The following is a 19,688-nucleotide window of genomic DNA, read 5'->3' as shown; positions in this document are numbered from 1 at the left end:
ATTATTATTATTATTATTATTATTATTATTATTATTATTATATATTATATATTGTATATATACATATTATATATTATATATATATATATTACCGGTACTCATATTTCACGTCTCCCGCAGTCTTTTGGTGTTCTGGCTAACTAAACTACATTTCCCAGAAAGCCCCGCTCAACTGTGATTGGCTGGCACAGAACGAGAGTTTATGACGTAGCCGACGGGGCGCGGGAAACTCCAGTCCAGTCTTGTCGGCTCCTCGCGTTTCTAACGTTCTCCTTTTTCGCCGCATTTAAACTATTTTACTCATATTTTCAACCATGGATTTCTCCACAACAGAACGCCGTCTTCAAAGTGGATAGTTATTTGCGATTATCGGTAGTTTAGCTCGCTTTTTATCTCAATAGTCAGTGTTTCCAGCGTGTTTGGGATTGAGAAGATCAGCATGGCAGGGACGTTACAGCACCCGGGATACTCGGAGGGGAGTCTGCGGAGAGCCTGCGAGCAGCTGCCCTGCAGGGAGCTGCAGGCCGGGTCACTGCTGGCGCTCATGGGGCAGGTAGGAACACGTGGGTCATTTAACAATAATAATAACAGAGGTGTCAAAAGTATTCACATTCATTACTCTGGTAGAAGTATAGATACTAGAGTTTAAAAATACTCCTGTAGAAGTTGAAGTATCAACTCAAGTTTTTTACTCAAGTAAAAGTATAAAAGTACTGGTTTCAAAACTACTTAAAGTATAAAAGTAAAAGTAATGTAAGGGGGAAAAAGCCATTGAAAATGAATGCATCTTAGTATAATGCAAATATATTAAAGAAGCATATATGTGTACTATTGAGCATTAACATGTGTTTCAGAGAGCAGGAGATATGATGACTAGTTGCCTATAAGTATTGTAATGGTGCAAAAAGTCAAGGCATGTTATCATTTATCCTAACCTTTATTGGAATGTACATCTAAGTTTAGTTGCAGGAATCTGAGGGAACGGATGTAAGAACAAAACTGGACAAGAACATCTGAAACAACCACAACCAAATTCACTCTATCCGGATGGAGCAATTTAACTGGATAGTTTTTGTTTAAAGGCCGAAATGAAATAGAGTAACGAGGCTGTTTTTAAAATGTAAGGAGTAAAAAGTACAGATAATTGTGTGAAAATGTAAGGAGTAAAAGTAAAAAGTTGTCTGAAAAAGAATTACTCCAGTGAAGTATAGATAACCAAAATTTCTACTTAAGTAAGGTAACGAAGTATTTGTACTTCCTTACTTGACACCTCTGATAATAATCAGTACTCGAGTTATAAACAAAAATCAGGGGGGATGGTGGATTTTATCATATGGGGACAGATAATTTGTGCTGATTACAAATAATATAATATATTACAAATAATAGCAGTGACCAAAACACCTGCAGAAATACTGCAGGAATGACATAGCAGCAGTTAAATGCAGCCTTCTGTAAGCTTTAAATATCCACTGGGCTTACATCAAATACATCAAACACAACAATAAAAAACAGTTTTCTGAACTTATCAATATGACTCTGTCCTTCACAGGATAAGTAACATGGATCACTGCAAACACTCAAAATCTTAACAAGAATATTTGTCTTATTTCTAGTTAAAATGTCTCATTTTAGTAAAAATAAATCTCATTACACTTAAAACAAGACTCATCACTGGAAAAAACAACAATTTTCACCTGTTTCAAGTAGATTTTCACTTGAAATAAGTAGAAAAATCTGCCAGTGGAACAAGATTTTTTTGCTTGTAATAAGAAGATAAATCTTGTCCCACTGGCAGATTTTCCTACTTATTTCAAGTGAAAATGTACTTGAAACAGGTGAAAATTGTCAAATAAGTTATTTTTCTGGTGTTATTTTTCTGGTGATGACTCTAAATGTTGAAATAGCAGTAAAACCACATTGATTGATGAAATGACATAAGGGATGGAAAGGGGGGATGGCAGTTTTACAGGGGGGATGATTTGGACCGTTTTTATTTCAGGGGGGATGCCATCCCCCCTCATCCCCCCTCAACTCCAGTACTGATAATAATAATAATCTATTTTATTTATAGAGCGCTTTTCTCAAATCGCTTAAAGACGCTTAAAGAGTTTAGTTGTTAGTTTAAGGTCTTAGTTTGGTTTCCAGAAGACTGTGAACACTTTCCAACACCCACCTCACATATATGCAACAATCTTTAAAAGGACCCAGGTTAATAGTAATAGTCCATGGGCCAGACCAGATATCGGCACCACTCAAGGTGACCAAACTTACTTATGATTTTTGAAAAGATCCATGTCTGTAGATGATATTTTGGTATGATAACCTTCCTGAGTGGCAGCTGTATCATAGTTATCAGCTCATGAAGTTCAGAAAATTACATTTTAGATGCTGGTGCATATCCTGGTTTAGACTCATGTACAGGAAATCTGTCAATGTTTCACAATATTGTCTTTGGTATCATTTTAAAGGGGACCTTTGAAGCATTCATTCATTCATTCAAAGCTAAGATGTGAATCTTTCTGACCAACATAGAGGTCACTGCAGCTCTTTAAACTATAAACAACACACATTTTTACACAAATCTTTTATCCCTGTGTCAACTAGGAACAACAGAGACACAAAATACAAAAACTGGAATACTCACAGGACCATAAGGATTCAGGAAATGTATAATATACTCCTACTATATCATTGTTGCAGGTCACTGTGAGCCTTAAACTAGAAGAGCATCATTAGGCTCATATGAAACTATAACAGCCACTAGGCTAACGTCACAAACTGGTCTTTATCATGCAAATACACGACATAAAGGACACCACAATGAGATAAGGAACCAGTTTAGTTTTATAAACAACATTATAAACATAACAATATTGTAGACAAAATTAACATCGTTATTAATGGGTTATTAATATGTCAAGATCAGATTATAGTTGGGCTACCAAGTTCTGTGTGTACTTAAGATAGTGTCAAGAAGGTTAACCAAGTACAGAATCATCACATAATGTCACTCAATCTATGATACAGCTGCCACTCAGGAAGGGTTATCATACCGAAATATCATATACAGACAGATATTTTCAAAAATCATAAGTAAGTTTTGTCACCTTGAGTGGTACTGACAAGTGAAATTTTGGGCTCTGGCCCCTGGACTATATGTGATGAAAGTTGCTTTCCAGTTGAATAGCCTGCCTATAAATTTATCAAATTCAAAGTAATATTAAAATTAAGATTAAATTGGTAAATTTAAAAAAGTTTTGTTACTGGATAGACAATCCTTTCACAGATGCCTAGAAACCAGTGAAGTCAACCTGGAAGCACAAATAATTGCATTTTCATGGCTGAGCATCATGGATTTGCTCCCCAAGCAAGTTCTTATAATGTAGTGAAAATTCAATCTTACTCTCTGGTGTGAAATTGATGGCATTATTTTCCTGTTTCAGTAGAAATGACTGATATTCTTTTGCATGTAACTGTTCAACTCTTCACTGGGTGGGGTCAGTCAGTGTACAATAACTGTGCAATATTACACAACACTTTTTCTATTCATATAATTCTTTTTATGGCACTGCACTTTTTATTTTTATATTTGTTTTTACCTTTTATTTCTATTTTTATCTTTATTTTTACATGTTTTTATCTTATCTTTATATGGGTGTTTGATTTGTAAATGACAGTGCTGTGTGTGTGAGATGGAGATGTCAGTTTCCCCGAGGGAACCTCCCAAAGGGATTAATAAAGTAATCTGAATATCTCAAGATGATCACTTATTGCTTAAACGTACTGAATTAAAATAAGATTTAAGCCATCGATGTTCATGTTGAGGTATATCCACTGGGAACTTCTCTGGTGGTCCTGTTGACACAAATATATGTGTTTTGTTTCTGCAGCCGGAGCAGTGCTGCTACCCGTCAATCTTCATATACGGTCACCGCGCCTCGGGGAAGAGCCATGTGATAAATGTATTAATGAAGGAGCTGGAGGTGAGACGTTACCTGTGCAGTACATTTGAAGTGTTTTTTAGTTGTGGTGTTGTTTTCTTTGCAGGTTATAAGGTCCAGGATTTATCAACAAAAAATATTTCATTCATTTCCTTTATTTCTCAGCAGACAGTATGACAGTAGATCGTTCACAGGACTTAAAGCTGTGTGTGTGCAGGTGATTCATGTCATTAAACTTAACTGACTGATTTTTTTTTTCAAGCTTATATAAACCTTATATAAAGTATAAAGAAATACTGCTATTTAATTCACACAGTTTCGTTTTTTTTAATTATTATTCCGTAACTGAAAGTGACTAAGTCCTTGAAAATATTTGTTTTTATCAAACGTACAAAATCCTGGCAACACACAAAGCTTTGATTGCATTGTTTCTTAACTTATATTCAATATAATAATTCCTTTCCATATAAGTTTCAGTTTAAAAAAAAGTGTGTACTGTAAAGCGTGTACTTGTACTGTACTGAGACTTCAACTGCAGAAATGTGAGAAGTACTGGGGAAAATGGATTATGTATGCACACTAATGCAATTGTTTTGCCTTTACTTTGTAACACCCATGATGCCCTCGTGGTAAAAAAAAAAAAAAAAGTTTGTACCCAGTTGATTAATGATAGTTTTCCAGGAAATGATTATAAAAGGTAGCATAAAGTACACTTTAAGTGATCTCTAAAAGTAGCATCCATCAAAACAAAGCTCTTTTTTCAACACACAAATTGTACCCTTGTGAGGATTTTCCCCTTTTGTTGTTGTTTCTGTACGTTTGTTGTCTTATTTGATGTGCTGAAACTCTCTTGTTCAGTTTCTCACAATGTGTTCAATATAATTATCAATCATGAGCTAAAACTCCCAGAATAAACATTTAGTAAATACTTAGCTTGCTAATCTAATTAATTGAATATTGTATTAGAATATATATCTTTAACTGTTAATCAGTTTTGACAAGTTGTTTAAATAGTTTTTATAATGTAAATGAACTGGTTTTGTAAATAATCCGACTTCAAACTTGCACAATCGTCTTTGTTTCATTTAACACGGATACACAATGTGACAAACTTAGATTTCCCATCAGCCTGACAGTCTCTTCTCGTTTCTCCCTGCAGCTGCCTCACACCACAGTCAGCTGCGTGGAAAGTGTGTCCGTTGCCTTGCTGTTTGAACAAGTCCTGCTGTCGTTCTTCGGCTGCAACGCCGTCTCGCAGCTGCCCCGCGCCCCGTCCTTGTCCGACTTCGTGCGCCTTTACCGACAGCAGGCGTCCCAGTCTCCCGCTAGCCAGACCCGATACATCGTGAGTGCAGTGAACTTTACGCTCAATCAGAAAGTCACTCGTGACTCGGCGCAATCAAGGATCATAATCCATGACACATCGAGTCACTTCATCTTTGTACTTGTCAATACATTCACTACATTTGCAAATATATACTTGGCAAAGTTCCACATGTTTGCAGAGTAAATTTGATTTAATACTTTGGCTGAAATTGTTTGTTTGCATAAAAAAAACCTGTCTCACGGCTTTGACTTTACTGAGCATGAAATATTAATATTAATATTACTATTTTTCAGGTAATGGAAAAAGCCGAGCTTCTGAGAGAAACCGATGCCCATCTCCTCCCCGCTCTGCTTCGTCTTCAGGAACTGGTGAGGCAGTGCAGCGGCTTTTTGTGTTATCTATCAAGCAAAGCACTTTATCGTCGTTACACTGTGCGTAGATGAAGGGGATGGATGGATGACCTTGAGCTGAGTGCGCGGAGCTCTTTCATAATGCTGTGAGGAAGAAAGGATGGCACCCACTCGCTGAATTTCAATGAAAGGCTCAAGTGATAGTTTGTCTTTTATTCTGGTGGAAAAACTAGCTGCTTTGTGGTGTGAGCTTTAAGAGAAATCTGTCTCCTCACCGTCGTGTCGCTGCAGTCCTGCTACATGGACTTTTTATCAGATAATTAGGATGTAGATGTAGATTTATACATGTCTGTTAAGGATGACAGAATATTGTAGAGTTGTCATGTCTCAAATGAATATTATTTTAGTGAAGGCTGCGCAGATAATCAGGTAATATTGATGCACCTCACAGTTCCCAGTGATACTTTACATGTTGGGGTTTAAATACGACAATTTTGATGATGGCTTCTCATTGCTGTTCTAAAAATCGGAAATACCTTTCAGTATTTATGTCTGGTTTCCAGATGTTCAGACTGCTGTTTCCAGAGGCAGTAGTGCACATCCTTACTGTCAGAGATGTAAACTGATGGAGTGGGGAGGAGAGTTGGTAACACTCCTGCTTTAGTCTGGAGGACGCGCTGTCCATGGTCTCCGAAGAAGAGTTTAAATTTTTTTTCCTTTTGTTGCTTCTGTCACTTTTGAGACATGTTGCTACCCTTTTTAAATTTAAAATCTGCAAAAAAAAAAAAAAAGTTTTAATCCAATGGTAGAAAGTGTTGCTTTCAACACTTTTTATATTTTTATATGTATTTATGAGACATGAAAAGTGTTGCTTTTGCGTTTTATAAATTTTCAATTTTCAAATTTAAACCTAAAAATGTTTTTAATTACAGTGTGTTGTTGCCGTTTACTCTTCTACAAGCTGACGTTTTAAATTATTCTGCCAGATTCACTATTTTTAAGTCAAAGACAAATAATATTTGATTCTTGTTTATCCAATGTCCATTAAATGGCTGTTTTTTTGTAATATTAAAAATTCAAACAACTTTTTATTTTAAAAGTTGAAACTTAGGTTAGACATAAAAATGCTACTTTCTTTTCCTGTCGGTTGATTTAGTCCCGGAAAATGCACAAGACTTCACGTTTTATATGAATATGTCAAACCTGGAGGAGGAGAGACGGCTGCAGCCAGTGAAAGTAGAGTTGGCATCTTTGTTCAAGCAGACCATTAAGATTTCACACGTTTGTCACCGCGCACATGTACTCTTCAGGTCGAGGACAACGTCACCGTCATCCTGCTGAGTGAAATCGTTTGGGACCAATTCCGACCAAACACCGGCTGTTTTGAGCCACTTCTGCTCCATTTCCCCGACTACAGCAAAGGTATTTTCATTCTGGCGCTGAATAACGATGATGCACACGAGGCGGATGTGAGAGGTGTGAAATGTGAGATTTGTACCTGTAATTTAGTTCTCACACCTCAGGCAGGAGTATTTTATTATAAACCATCGCTGCATAAATTCATCACTTGGGTGTGAGAATACTTGGCTGGTTTGTTGAGGCAACACTTTTAAAATGTCAGTTTCTCTGTTAACACGAGGTCAGATTTATTTTTTGTTTGCAGGTGAGCTGCAGCAGATTTTATGTCAGGACAGACATCCTTCATATTCAGCTGAGTTTTACTCCTCCTACATCAACATCCTGCTGGGAGTCTTTTACTCGGTCTGTCGAGATCTCAGGGAGCTGCGACATCTGGTCAGAAACGCACAACTCACAATTCAGCACAGAGTTCACACGCTTTCATTTGTCATTAATTTCTTTCTCTTTCGCCCAACTAGGCTGCCCTCAACTTTTCAAAGTTTTGTGAGCCTTTGGCAGCAGGGAAAGGTAAAGCCTGGAGAGATGTTTACATTCATCTTTAATACAAATAAAACATACTTTACCTAGTCTTGAACTGAACATGACTTGAGTTAAACTTCACTTTAGAAAGCTTCTGTGATCCCCCTCATTGCAAAACATAAATGACCAATTCTAACTCTAATAATTATTTCTGGCATTATCATGATATATTGTTTCATATTATTATATTAAGTTATGAAATCTCTTGGGATGTTAAACTATAGTATTATATGGTATTGCATAATAGTATGGTGATATAATTTGGTTATATGTTATAATATTTTATACAAATTATGTTATATTAGGATATTACTATATTTATTATGCTATATTTATATGATATCATGCTACACCACTCTATATGATAATTATTTATTTGTTCACTCTCGAATCAATATTCTCAATTTGTGTACCTATTTTCATCACCTTATTTACACTCAAACACGGCACGCACACACACACACACACACACACACACACACACACACACACACACACACACACATACTGATGCTGTCTTTTGTCATCGTTTGCACTGTATGTTAATAAATTAAAAAAAAAAAAAAAAAAGAAAGCTGCCTTGATTTTGACGGTTTGGAAAAGCCAAAAACTCGACTGTATCTGTAGATTTCTGGCTATAGTTTCGTTGCATTAGATTCGAAATGTGCACTCGGAGTGGGAATTGAAAGAGGCTATTCTAATTTCCTCAATCACTTCCATCTAATTAGCTTTTTTATGAGGATGTGAGTGTAGGTGTTTAAAAGAGAGGCCCCTTTTAATAAGAATACATCTGTTATCTGGAGCTCTCACCGATTTTGGCTGGTTAGTCTTTGTTTTTTCTGGCTAAAAAGTTAGTCACATTTGGAGGACAAGGGGAGAGGAAGTGAGAAAAATACCTTTACAAAGAGATGATGCTGGACGAGGTCACAGACTGATACGGTTTCATTTACAACCACTTTTGAAAAACCTTTTAGGGACTAAAGCAGTTCCCGCTAGTGGAGTGATTTTTTTTTTTAAAGACAGTGTATAAAAAAAACACTTATTCAAAAAGTTATCCAGTGCAGCGTGACATCCACTTCACATTACGTCTGACTTACGTCTGATATTCAAGAAGAGCAACGTTTCCACCCTGTAAATACATAAAATGTTTGGAGTGCTGCATCAGATAGTTTGAATATTCTTTCAACTGATTATTTTTTGTGTGACTTTTGATGATATAAATTAGAACTCAACAGGTGTTTTTCTTGTTTTTCTGCTCAGCGAAGGAGACGGACACCCACAAGCTGTGGAAAAACATTGAGCCTCATTTGAAGAAAGCCATGCAGACAGTTTACCTCCGCGAGGTGTCCAGGTCGGAGCTCCTCACGTTCCTTCCTCACGGCTGCTGACTTTATAAAGGGAGGCTGAACTTGTGCGTGTTGTTTTTGTCTTCTGTTCAGTCTTCGGTGGGAGCAGATGCAGCAAACGGAGGACAACGAGACGGGGGCCTTGAGAGGTGCCAACGCACAAAACACTCAACCCACAACATTCGTGCTGAGTTACATTTATTCCACACCAGAAAACAGTAGTTGAGTTTGCTGACTTCTTGTATTTATTTCTTCCTTCAAAGGTTTATCAGCTCACACGCACGTTGAACTGCCCTTCTACTCCAAGTTCCTGCTGATTGCTGCGTATCTGGCTTCCTACAACCCTGCACGCACAGATAAACGCTTCTTTGTAAAGGTAGAACAACAAATATCATATGGTTATTAGGGCTGGGGATCGATTCAAATGTCAAGAATCGATTTGATTCGGATTCTTAAGATTCAGAATCGATTATCAAGATTTGATTAGATCCGATTCGATTTCCGATATTGATTTGGGTTAGTGTTATTAAAACTGTTTTTTGAGCTGTTGCATGATTTATATGACTGTAGTTATGCAACATATTACTACTAGTATTATATTGAGATTAAACAGCAAGTATCGGCAGCTAATGATGCTGTAAGGACCAATCAGCTCCCAGAATGCTGATAGAACTGCTTTCAGAAACATGTGGGTCAGAATTACCAAACAGATCCAGGGAGGAAACAGAGACGGATGAAATCGGTTTTATTTTTTCCCACATTCCGTTTTTATTTGTTCCATTTTCGGTCTATTTTGGTTTTTAATTTTTGAGCATTTGGTTTTTATAATTTTTTGCAAATGTAACCCAAGAAAGTATATAAAGTAATGAAATATAGACAATTTATGCAATTATAACCTAACACTTTAATGTTTTCATACCTTTAAACATATTTAAAGGCAAAAACATGGCACCAGTTATTCGTGTCCAACAAAACATTCCTTTTTTGGGGATAAACAAAAAAATAACCAAAAGTTGTAATGTAATGATGAAAAAAACAAAAACATAAATAAATAAAAAAATTGATCTTTAGACATATTAATCGATTTTTAGGAATTAATATGAGAATCGATTTAGAATTGGGAAATCGATTTTTTCAACACAGGCCTAATTGTTATATCTTTGTAGGGTTGGTATTATTTTTGTTTCTCATTTCAGTGAAAGACGATGACCTGGATACATTTGTTAAATCTTGATTTTCCTCATTGTGCCCAACAGCACCACGGTAAAATTAAGAAAACAAACTTCTTGAAGAAAAATGAAAAGGTGACTTCCCTTTCTCAACCTTGCTTAAAATCTTTGTTTTTTACTCACAACTTTCAGATTTAATCAAACAAATGTATCCTGTAATCCGTCTTTTTTTTCCATTTAGACAAGTAACCACCTGCTGGGACCAAAGCCGTTCCCTCTGGACCGCCTGCTGGCCGTCTTCTACAGCGTGGTGGACAGCAGAGTCGCTCCCACCGCCAGCATCTTCTCCCAGGTCAGGCTCCACGCCACAGACACGTTTAACCATTTCTAGTTTTTTTTTTTTTAAACTTTATTTAAAAGAATTATCACAGAATAGTATACAGGAACAGTATACAAATAGAATACAGAACATGTGCCAGGGGTGATGTTCGTTATTCAAGAAGATTATACATATTACACAAGTCTACGGTTTTAATAGCCTTTTCATTTGTTGATTTAGTGATTAGTTTTAAGTAAAGTTCCATTTCTTTCTGGTAAACATAAAAGCAAGGGGTTTTCTTTGAAAATGTACTCTTATGAATATGAAATTTGGCAAGAAATTAACCGTTTCTAGTTATGCTTCATTTTCCTGAGCGGACAGTGCAGTTGAAGTTCCTCCAGTGCGACTCGCACCCTCTTGACAAGATAAACGTGAAAATAGCTTCTGCTGGCAAAAATGTGCAGATGATGGTCGAATGTCCAAATATTCTCTCTGTCAGGCTGTTTCTGTAAATGATTATTATTATTTATCAAGTTCATTGGATTTAGCACTTCTTCCCCTAACTAGGTCTTTATCTAATGGTTTTCATAACCCTTCATATAACCCTTGATATGGTTGATGAGTCCAACTGAGAAAAGTAAAAATAAACGTGTACTTAAACTATCCAAGATAGACGGACGGAGGATGGATTCTTCATTAATCCCGTTTTGTCAGCAGAAGCACAACACACGAGTAACTATTAGGTAAATGCTGAAAATGGTGAAAGTTATGCACAATGGCAAATTAAAGTAGGATACATAAATGGTTGAAAAAGAGAAGAGTACGTTGGAAAAGCTGGGGGAGTAAAAAAATACCAGGTCTTGTTTTTTTTTATTTAAATTTTGTGTGAAGAATATATGCCCAAGTTTCAGCACCCTGAATAATCCTTACTTAAGTATGTAGAACAACTTTATTAATAATAAATAACCCGTGCATTGGTAAGTTATTAATGTGTTTAACAACCAAACTGAAACGTGTTGGATATTAAAGATGTTGTAAATATTACAAGTGCTGCTCGGGGCTTTTTCTGCTGCATGCACCTTGGAAGTGGGTCAGGCCAGAAAACCTTTCCTCTGCTGTTAGTCGGTATTTATTGTTACGTCCTTCAACGAATTACCAAAACGTTTGTGGTGGTGGGAGATTTTTATGTTTTTTGCAAATACGCAGATTCTTCTATAAATTCATTCTGGCTCTTGACGTGGCTCATTGTGGATTTTGAGACACTCAACTTTTTGGAGACGCCATCATCTTTTCATTCTCAGCTTCTTCTTTTTTTTTTTTTTTTTAATTGCTTTCAGGATTTTCCCACTTCGTGTAAAATGTTAGCAACGCAGAGCATCACTGAACCAACCCCCCCCTCAGCTTCACCAGCTGTTATAATCTGTTTTTAAAATTCACCAGGCTTGTGTAGATGTTTGCATGCAGAGGTCTCATGTTGCCCGTGACTGATTTCTTCTCTTACTGCAAGTTCTACTCTTGCCTAAAGCCTCTGGATGTCACAGAAAATCTAAAATTATTTCACACTTTTACCCCCTAAGTGCTACTTATGCAAATAAAAGAGGTCATTCGGTAAGACGGTCAGCAGATTTCACCTGATAGGTTTCCATATTTCTTGGTGTAAAAGGTTTATAATTTCATGTCTATCTAATGTGATAAACAGTGTCCCGGTTGAAAGTTTTATGCCCATCTGGTCTGGAGTTTTGGGATCTGAGGCCAAACGCAGATCTATTTAGGGCTCTGAGCATGAAATGGTTTTAGGAAACTAGACTCGACCCATATCTCGGCCACTGGCTTTCATGGTTTGGGGTCTCCGCATCAAAGCTGTAGAGTCATTTCCTCTGTCGTCTTTTAGATCTCCTCCCTGGTGACCCTGCAGCTGCTGGCTCAGGTCAGTCACAACGACCAGCTCGATGCCCCCAAGTACAAATGTGCCGTTTCTCTGGATTTCATTTGTGCAATATCCAGGTGAGTGTGTGTGTGTGTGTGTGTGTGTACTTTTATATTTATCACACATGACTGACCGTGACTGAATTATTCAAGGGAACTGACCTTTTACAGTATTTCACAGAGAACATGCTCGGTGTGCTTTATTTTTACAGAACGGTGAACTTTGATATCATGAAGTATCTGTACGACTTCCTGTGAGAGATGACTGCGAGAGATGACATGCAGTGACAGTAAGATAAAGATGGATCTCTGTCTGCAAGAATGTACTAAAGGACAAGCATTTGACTGAAAAAGGAGTCAAAATTACTGCTTTGATCAAAGAAATTAATCGGTTTATGTTGCTGCCCCCTTGTGTCTGATCAATGAACTTGTTGCTGCGCTTGTTAAGTTTTAATCATGTTAAATATTAGCACTTGTACAAAATAAATACTATGTTGGCAAAATTTACTTTGTCTTGCTTCAGTTTTGCTAAAAGTTTATTATATTTAGTATATTATATTTATTAAAAATTTATCATATCAAGTAACAAAAGAGGATGGATGGCAAAGCAGCAGAGGGCCACATGCAAAACGGAAATTATGTAAATGAAGATGAGTCGGTAGTAGCCTGGTTGCATTTCTTTGTGACGGAGTGATCCTGGCACGGTGCGGGTGAATCACTGTCCTTGCTCAGAGGCAGGATTTTGTTTCCCTGTCAGGTATTTACCGCATCCTTACCACATACGTAAATTAACTAGATTGTTTCTATTCAGATGGTTTCTGAAGATAACTTTATCCCTTATCTTATAACCTAAATGTTTATTTTTTCTGTATTTTTCTCACTGGCTGTTCTATTTTTCTCGCTGGCATCAAAGATATAAATAATGAAACACACACAGGAGGATGTTGGATCCAGTAAATATAAATGATGCAGTCCATTCTTCAGTGTTTTAAACATCGTTTTTATTGTTTATTTTCAAATCAAACACATTCTGCACTCTTCCAACAGAAGGCACCAGAGGAGCACAGCGAAAAAACAAAACAAAAGTGGACTAGAACTAAAACTGCATTCATGCCGATTCAGGAGCAAATCATTTGGCTGAAAAAGCTGCGTGCACAAAAAAATGCTGCAAAACAACAAGCCTGTATTTTGCGTTATGCTTCTTCTGAAATCATTTCAAGATATAAAAGAAGAGTTGAAACATTTTTTGAAACAATCGTCTTTTTTTTTTTTTTCTCCTCCACTAAATATCTCCAGAGGCTTTCACCTTTTCCTGTTTTACAGCCTGATTTAATCAGATTAGCATGGATATTAAACACAGTGCAGTCACGGCTCACCTCACAGGCAAGAGGGAAAAGAAAACAAAAGTAGTTTGAGTAATTTAATGGCGAGAGACGCCGACCCAGAAAATCAAACGGGTCCGAAAGAGCAGTTGAGTTCCTGTAATCGGCGCTCTGCTCCACCGTCTCCCCGCCGTGTCCCTCGGGGCGTCTGAAGGATCATCCCTCACACCGGCGGGGCCTTGGCAGAGCTCATCATCTCTCAACAAGGACGATGACCGGCCCGCAAGGGTCGCCTGAGTCATCCCATTTAAAGTGCGTACGTGTCACTCCTTTAGAGATTAAACATAGGACAAGTCGGTATTTGCAGCACCCTGGCATCACGTTGAAGTGGATTCAATCTTAATGGAAATCTCACTTCCTAAAAGACCTTTCAACCAGAGGATGCGTACTGAAACACTGAATGAGCTGGATGGAAAGACGGATCCTTAAACGCTGTGCCGTCTGTTGTGGATCATGGCCACGATGTGGCGAAGGTCCAGACTTTTCATCATCACCTCCATGAAGTCGTCATCGCTGCGAGCGCCGGCCACAAACTCCTCCAGGGAGAGCTCGCCTGTTCAGAGAGGAGACGAAGATGGAACAAGCATGAGTGAAAAACTATTATGAATGGATAATAGTGAATATTTCATAAAAAGAGGTGCAGATGGTTCGTGTCTACAAGACTGAGAGATTGGATTATCAGTCATTTGTTGAAAAAAGTTGGATAAATTGCAGACCAGACAATATTGCAGTAATTCATATATGGAAATAGGAAACTATACAGGACTGTCTCAGAAAATTAGAATATTGTTATTTTCTGTAATGCAATTACAAAAACAAAAACGTCATTCATTCTGGATTCATTACAAATCAACTGAAATATTGCAAGCCTTTTATTATTTTAATATTGCTGATCATGGCTTACAGCTTAAGAAAACTCAAATATCCTATCTCAAAAAATTTGAATATTCTGGGAATCTTAATCTTAAACTGTAAACCATAATCAGTAATATTAAAATAATAAAAGGCTTGCAATATTTCAGTTGATTTGTAATGAATCCAGAATGTATGACATTTTAGTTTTTTTAATTGCATTACAGAAAATAAAGAACTTTATCACAATATTCTTATTTTCTGAGACAGTCCTGTAATACAGAGTCAAGTGAGCAGAGGGATGGATCAAGGGACAAACCTTTTTCAGTATGCCAAGCATTTTCATTGATCTTTTGCAAACTTGATTAATATGATTATTCCAATTTAGACCTTCATCCAAAACAACACCCAGAAATGTTTTCTAAATATTATAGCTTCTTCTTTTGCATAAGGTTTATTTTTGTTGCAGAAGATCATAAAGTTAGATTTCTTTAGATTTAGAGTTAGATTATTGATCTGGAACCAATTAGAAACGGTTGATAATTCATGATTTACACATGTGTTGAGAGATTCAAAGTCATTATGGACAGCTAGAAGACTGGTGTCATCAGCAAATAACCAAAACTCACCATCTCCATTGACATCAATCCTGTCGAAGACGCCATTTGTGAATTCCTCCGCCGTCGTTTCCTGGTTTTCACTGCCGTTGATGGCTCGGATAGCCTGGGGGAGGAGAGTGAGATCAGAATCCTGCTCTGGAAAACGCCGTGTTAGTGGCTGTGTTGAGGGCCGTTACCTTGATGATGTTCAGGAGTTCGTGGCGGTCTATGCAGCCGTTTCCATCCACATCATAGAGTTTGAAATACCAGCGCAGCTTGTGCTCCATCTTCCCCCGCATGACCAGACTCAGAGCGGCCACGTACTCCATGAAGTCTATGTACCCGTCCTGCAGAAACCACATCAAGATCCACATCAAAACTGTTCAAATTTGTCAGCTGCCTGCATATTATTTAACTATTTTCAGCCTTTACAAAGTTACGACAAGTATACAAATACTTTCACAGCGGTTCACTGATCCAGGACAAAGGATTATCTCCAGCAACTGTCTGTGTCTCAACAATCTCAGCATCAAAGCATCGTCTCACAGATAATCTCACTGTTCAAATAAAGCGTCGAGATTACCGTGACCTTTTTTTTTTGGAGAGGGAGACTAAATATAACTTCTGTGAAGGAAATCCTACAATCTTTCCATTTCAGTAAAACGCATCAGAGGGTCAAAGTGGGAAAAGTGAGGTTGTTGAACAGCAAAGTTTGAGGACACAAATTTTATTTGAGCAAGTTTTCTTGCTACTCTTGTGCAGCATTGAATATTTGAAAGCCGCGGATCAGACACTTAAACAGCCATTAACGGATTAATGGAGCGTCAATAGAGATTATTTCACACAACCTGGATTATCAATCATTTTCTAGGAAAAACATCCCAGATCTGACTGATCGGGGAACCCTCAGTCCTTCAAATATTACAGTAGCTTCAGCTTTAAACTTAACTGACACCTTCTTGTGTTTTGACGGATTATATTACTGCTATTACGGCGTCCTAAATGATTTATTCAACATAAACTGTGTAAATAATCCTTATTTGTTGCCCACGGTAACGCTAATCTTCATCTTTCAGATTCAAAGATAAATCACTCAGAAATTCTAATATAACAAATTTGGAAAAAGGTCAAATGCCAATAACATGGCAATAAAAAGATGATTTAGAAACAGCCTTTTAAAACCAATTTTTAATAAGGTAATGGACGGAAATGCAAAAGGTCTGTAAGAATTTTTATAGTTTTTCTGTTTCAAATATTTGCAGCTTCAGTATATTTTAACAGTATATTGTAACTCAAAGACTTTTATATCTTTTATTAAGCATTTTATCAAAAGTTCAAATTTTATTTATTTTTTTAATTTTTTAATTTTATATACACATTCTATTTATTTTTAAACGCTTGTAAAAACAAAAAAACTTGTCAATAATAATAATAATTAAAAACAAATGTTTTAATGAATTTGCCATACTTTTGTTCAATTAAATTCAAAATACTTAATCCCTGGAGGGAAATTAATTAATTAATAAAGAAATAAGAGAAAAGTACGAGGTAAGTCTCTGAAATGTTTGTGATACTTTAGTTTTTGAGACAACTTGAAGAGTTTTCTGTCAAAACGCAGCAACAAGTGAGAATTGATTTTAAATGCAATGTTTTATTATAAATCTTTTATTACGCCCTAAACGAGCACTGAGAGCTGGATTGTTATTTGTGTTTATCCTTATTGAGCAGAATATATAATGTCCATCATACAGATGTTTTTCCGGTGCCTTTGGTTCTCCAGAGTTGAATCATCTGTCTGATCTTACCTTGTTCATGTCAAAGGTTCGAAACATCTGCTCGATGTAAGCGTTGGCCTCCGGGTCCAGACTCCTCAGCCCAAAGAACTGCTTGAACTCGTGCAGGGTGAGCTGCCCGGAGGGACACTCCGTCATGAACTTCTTGTACCAGAGGTGCATCTCCACGGCCTGCAGGTCGTCCACGGTGCTTCCTGTCGAGTTTCCCATGTCTTTGCCGGGTGCAGCCTTCTACGCAAACTTCCCAATTGGTCTACTGTGAAGCGGAGTTTCTCCCTGTTCACAGTCACGCAATGCTGGGATCGTTAGGGTGAGAGTGGCAGCTCTCCTGGGCCTTTATAGTGTGCTGTTTCACCGCCCCCCCCCTCCACGTTCTCCTTGGGTCTTATCACAGGCTGTAATCCAGACATGTACATTGCAGATGATCAGCTTAATCGCCCCGTTAAAAGGGCAGGTAAACATTAAAGCATTTACCCTGAGATGTGCTGACAAGCACAATGCAGCGTTCATCCTCACGTGCAGACAGGACACCAGACATGGAAAATACCTGATCACGATGCCTCATGTTCTACACAAGAGTTTGAGTGATGGAGTTTAAATAAAGGCCAAAACACACCACTTTCATTCTGCTCCAATGCACACGCTCCTCTTATACCTCCATGAAAACCGAAGCTGCACACTTATGTCATTACATCACCCCCCAAAAAAGGCATTAAACTAAATCAACACAGTACATCTCTTAGAAAATACTCCCTAAAAACATTGAAGCATGTCATGTGCAAACTAAAGTAGTTTGGCAAAGTGAAAACGCACGTCTCTGCATCTAGTTGTTAAATTTAGACTGGTTTGATAGTGACTGTGCACTCTCATTTATCTTGCATTCCTGCTTAATAACATATTACCAACTTATTTATTTATTTTTGTATAATGTAGTTTTATAGTTTGTTCAATTAATGTGTTTTGGTTTAATTTACCCCCCTCCTCACATATATATTAATGGTTAAAACCAAGTTTGGTTTAAAAAAAAACCTAAAGCATATATTTATTTTATTTTGTTTAAAGGTTTAGTTATCAGGGACAATGCACATTAATAATACATTTAAACACATGTAAAATATGCCAGAATTAGCCAAAAAGGCTATTTTGCATCTGCTATCCCTGGACTAGTGTAAAATAGTCAACCTAAAAGAAATATTATTAAGATATAATCAATAAAACATTTCCGAATAAGAAGGCTACATCAGAATAAAGATTAAAAGGTAAGAGACTAAGCTAAAATACATACACACACAGGTTAACATAAGCTCAACAACAGACAATTGCTACAAACGAAAACAGAAACAACATGAAGCAGCAACAGTAACATCAGCATTAATAACACAAGACACAAGACACAGTAACACACTAACAGGCCAAAAACAAACAAGACAAAAGCACTAAACACAGAATAAAAAGCCATGCACAAAAAGCAACATTATAACTAGACAAACTAATAGGCAACATGACAGGTGACATCAGACAAACACCGACAGGCGGGGCAGCAAGCCAGGAAAATTACGCACTAAAATTCAATGTTGACAGCCTTGACCACTAATTAACCATTTTTTTAGATACAATTTAAAAGAAGCATAAGCATTTTAATTTTCAAACAAAGGTTTTTAATTTAATTTCTGAAGTTAAAGTGAAACTTATGTTTTCCATCTTTGTTGAAAACTACTGTCGGTTCAAAACTGTTCACCAGCTGGAGGATGATTACTGTCGTCTTGAGAAATTAATTGATCTGGTAAAGCTTTTTCATATTACTCATACTAAGTCAGTTTAAGAAAAAAAAGGTATTTAAACTTTATTATTTGACGGACAATGAACTAAATCTGCTATTTATTCAAATATACCACAAGCTCAGGAACATTGAGCTTCTCTTTCAAATAACTGAAAGTAAAAAAAGAAAATGAAGATCAGTTTGATTGTTTGCAGCTTGTGTTTAATTCTGTTGGTAAACAGGATTAATAAAGATTAGTAAGGAAGTTCATTGGGATACCACAGAGTACTTCAGAATTGGTGCCAGAACGGCCAAAACACCTCAAGAAGCCACTTTATCTCAGAAAATAACATGAACTATATTTTTAAATGCCTTTGAGTAACTGTATCAAAATAAATGTCATACATGAAAAAAACAAAGATGTATACTCCATTCAGCAGTTATATTGATCAGTGTAACATGCTCTTACTACTTGCAAATGTCATTAAAAAAAACACAGAACCGATGCCCTGCATCATAAATGATTAATATAAACATATTAATACAGAAATTAAAACTTTCAAATATTTTTTTTTTAAAAGCAACATCACCATTCTTGTAGTGGTTCAACCTGTATATCAGTTTCCTTCTGGGATACATTCAGAAGTTTTGTTTGTTTCTGGCCATAAACTGGCATCTTTGTTTCAGACAAAACCAAGAAAACAAGGACTATATACCTTCTAGTGAAACTCCTCTGCTGTAGTGCATTAATGCAGTTTGCTTTACCCTGTTACACATTTCAACTAACAGTCATAACAGTAGCTATGATCAAGAATTGGCAACAACACAGTTTGAAGAAGCTTTGATAAACATGGATACACATAAAAAAAAACATACATGTAGAAATGTAATAGAATTGTTAACGAATAGCTACATTTTAAGAGCTAAAAAAAGTTTTTTGATGTTTTTTTCTTTTTAAATCACTTCAGTAAGGCCTTGTTTTCT

At 36.7% G+C, this 19,688-nt stretch overlaps 2 protein-coding genes across 2 annotated transcripts; one reads left to right on the top strand and one right to left on the bottom strand.

The window, feature by feature from the left end:
• The first annotated feature begins 223 nt into the window (after nt 1-223).
• orc5 (origin recognition complex, subunit 5) lies at nt 224-12,813 on the top strand. Its single transcript, XM_061714385.1, has 14 exons — nt 224-553; nt 3,894-3,986; nt 5,104-5,289; nt 5,565-5,639; nt 6,932-7,043; nt 7,285-7,415; nt 7,499-7,547; nt 8,820-8,910; nt 8,999-9,054; nt 9,169-9,281; nt 10,162-10,209; nt 10,316-10,426; nt 12,285-12,397; nt 12,532-12,813. The coding sequence occupies exons 1-14, from the start codon at nt 440-442 to the stop codon at nt 12,575-12,577; spliced, it is 1,338 nt and encodes a 445-aa protein (XP_061570369.1). The 5' UTR covers nt 224-439; the 3' UTR covers nt 12,578-12,813.
• Nucleotides 12,814-13,303: 490 nt separating this feature from the next.
• guca1aa (guanylate cyclase activator 1Aa) lies at nt 13,304-17,267 on the bottom strand. The gene is made up of 4 exons (XM_061714221.1): nt 16,958-17,267; nt 15,350-15,499; nt 15,183-15,276; nt 13,304-14,254 (listed from the first exon to the last, which is right to left on the bottom strand). Exons 1-4 carry the CDS (start codon nt 17,153-17,155, stop codon nt 14,127-14,129), a joined length of 570 nt encoding a protein of 189 aa, XP_061570205.1. The 5' UTR covers nt 17,156-17,267; the 3' UTR covers nt 13,304-14,126.
• Between the last annotated feature and the right edge of the window lie 2,421 nt (nt 17,268-19,688).

Source organism: Cololabis saira, chromosome 23 (genome assembly GCF_033807715.1).
Source record: "Cololabis saira isolate AMF1-May2022 chromosome 23, fColSai1.1, whole genome shotgun sequence".
NCBI classification, from domain to species: Eukaryota; Metazoa; Chordata; class Actinopteri; order Beloniformes; family Belonidae; genus Cololabis; species Cololabis saira.
This window is presented reverse-complemented; position numbering and strand designations above follow the sequence as displayed.

What these genes read in the sequence shown, in the direction of transcription:
- orc5 (XM_061714385.1), top strand. Translation starts at nt 440, where the DNA reads ATGGCAGGGACGTTACAGCACCCGGGATACTCGGAGGGGAGTCTGCGG. An exon ending in TGCTGGCGCTCATGGGGCAG is followed by an intron (nt 554 to 3,893) that starts GTAGGAACACGT and finishes TTGTTTCTGCAG; the next exon opens with CCGGAGCAGTGCTGCTACCC. An exon ending in TCAGGGAGCTGCGACATCTG is followed by an intron (nt 7,416 to 7,498) that starts GTCAGAAACGCA and finishes TCGCCCAACTAG; the next exon opens with GCTGCCCTCAACTTTTCAAA.
- guca1aa (XM_061714221.1), bottom strand. Translation starts at nt 17,155, where the DNA reads ATGGGAAACTCGACAGGAAGCACCGTGGACGACCTGCAGGCCGTGGAG. An exon ending in AACTCCTGAACATCATCAAG is followed by an intron (nt 15,277 to 15,349) that starts GTAACGGCCCTC and finishes CTCCTCCCCCAG; the next exon opens with GCTATCCGAGCCATCAACGG. An exon ending in GATTGATGTCAATGGAGATG is followed by an intron (nt 14,255 to 15,182) that starts GTGAGTTTTGGT and finishes CTCTCTGAACAG; the next exon opens with GCGAGCTCTCCCTGGAGGAG.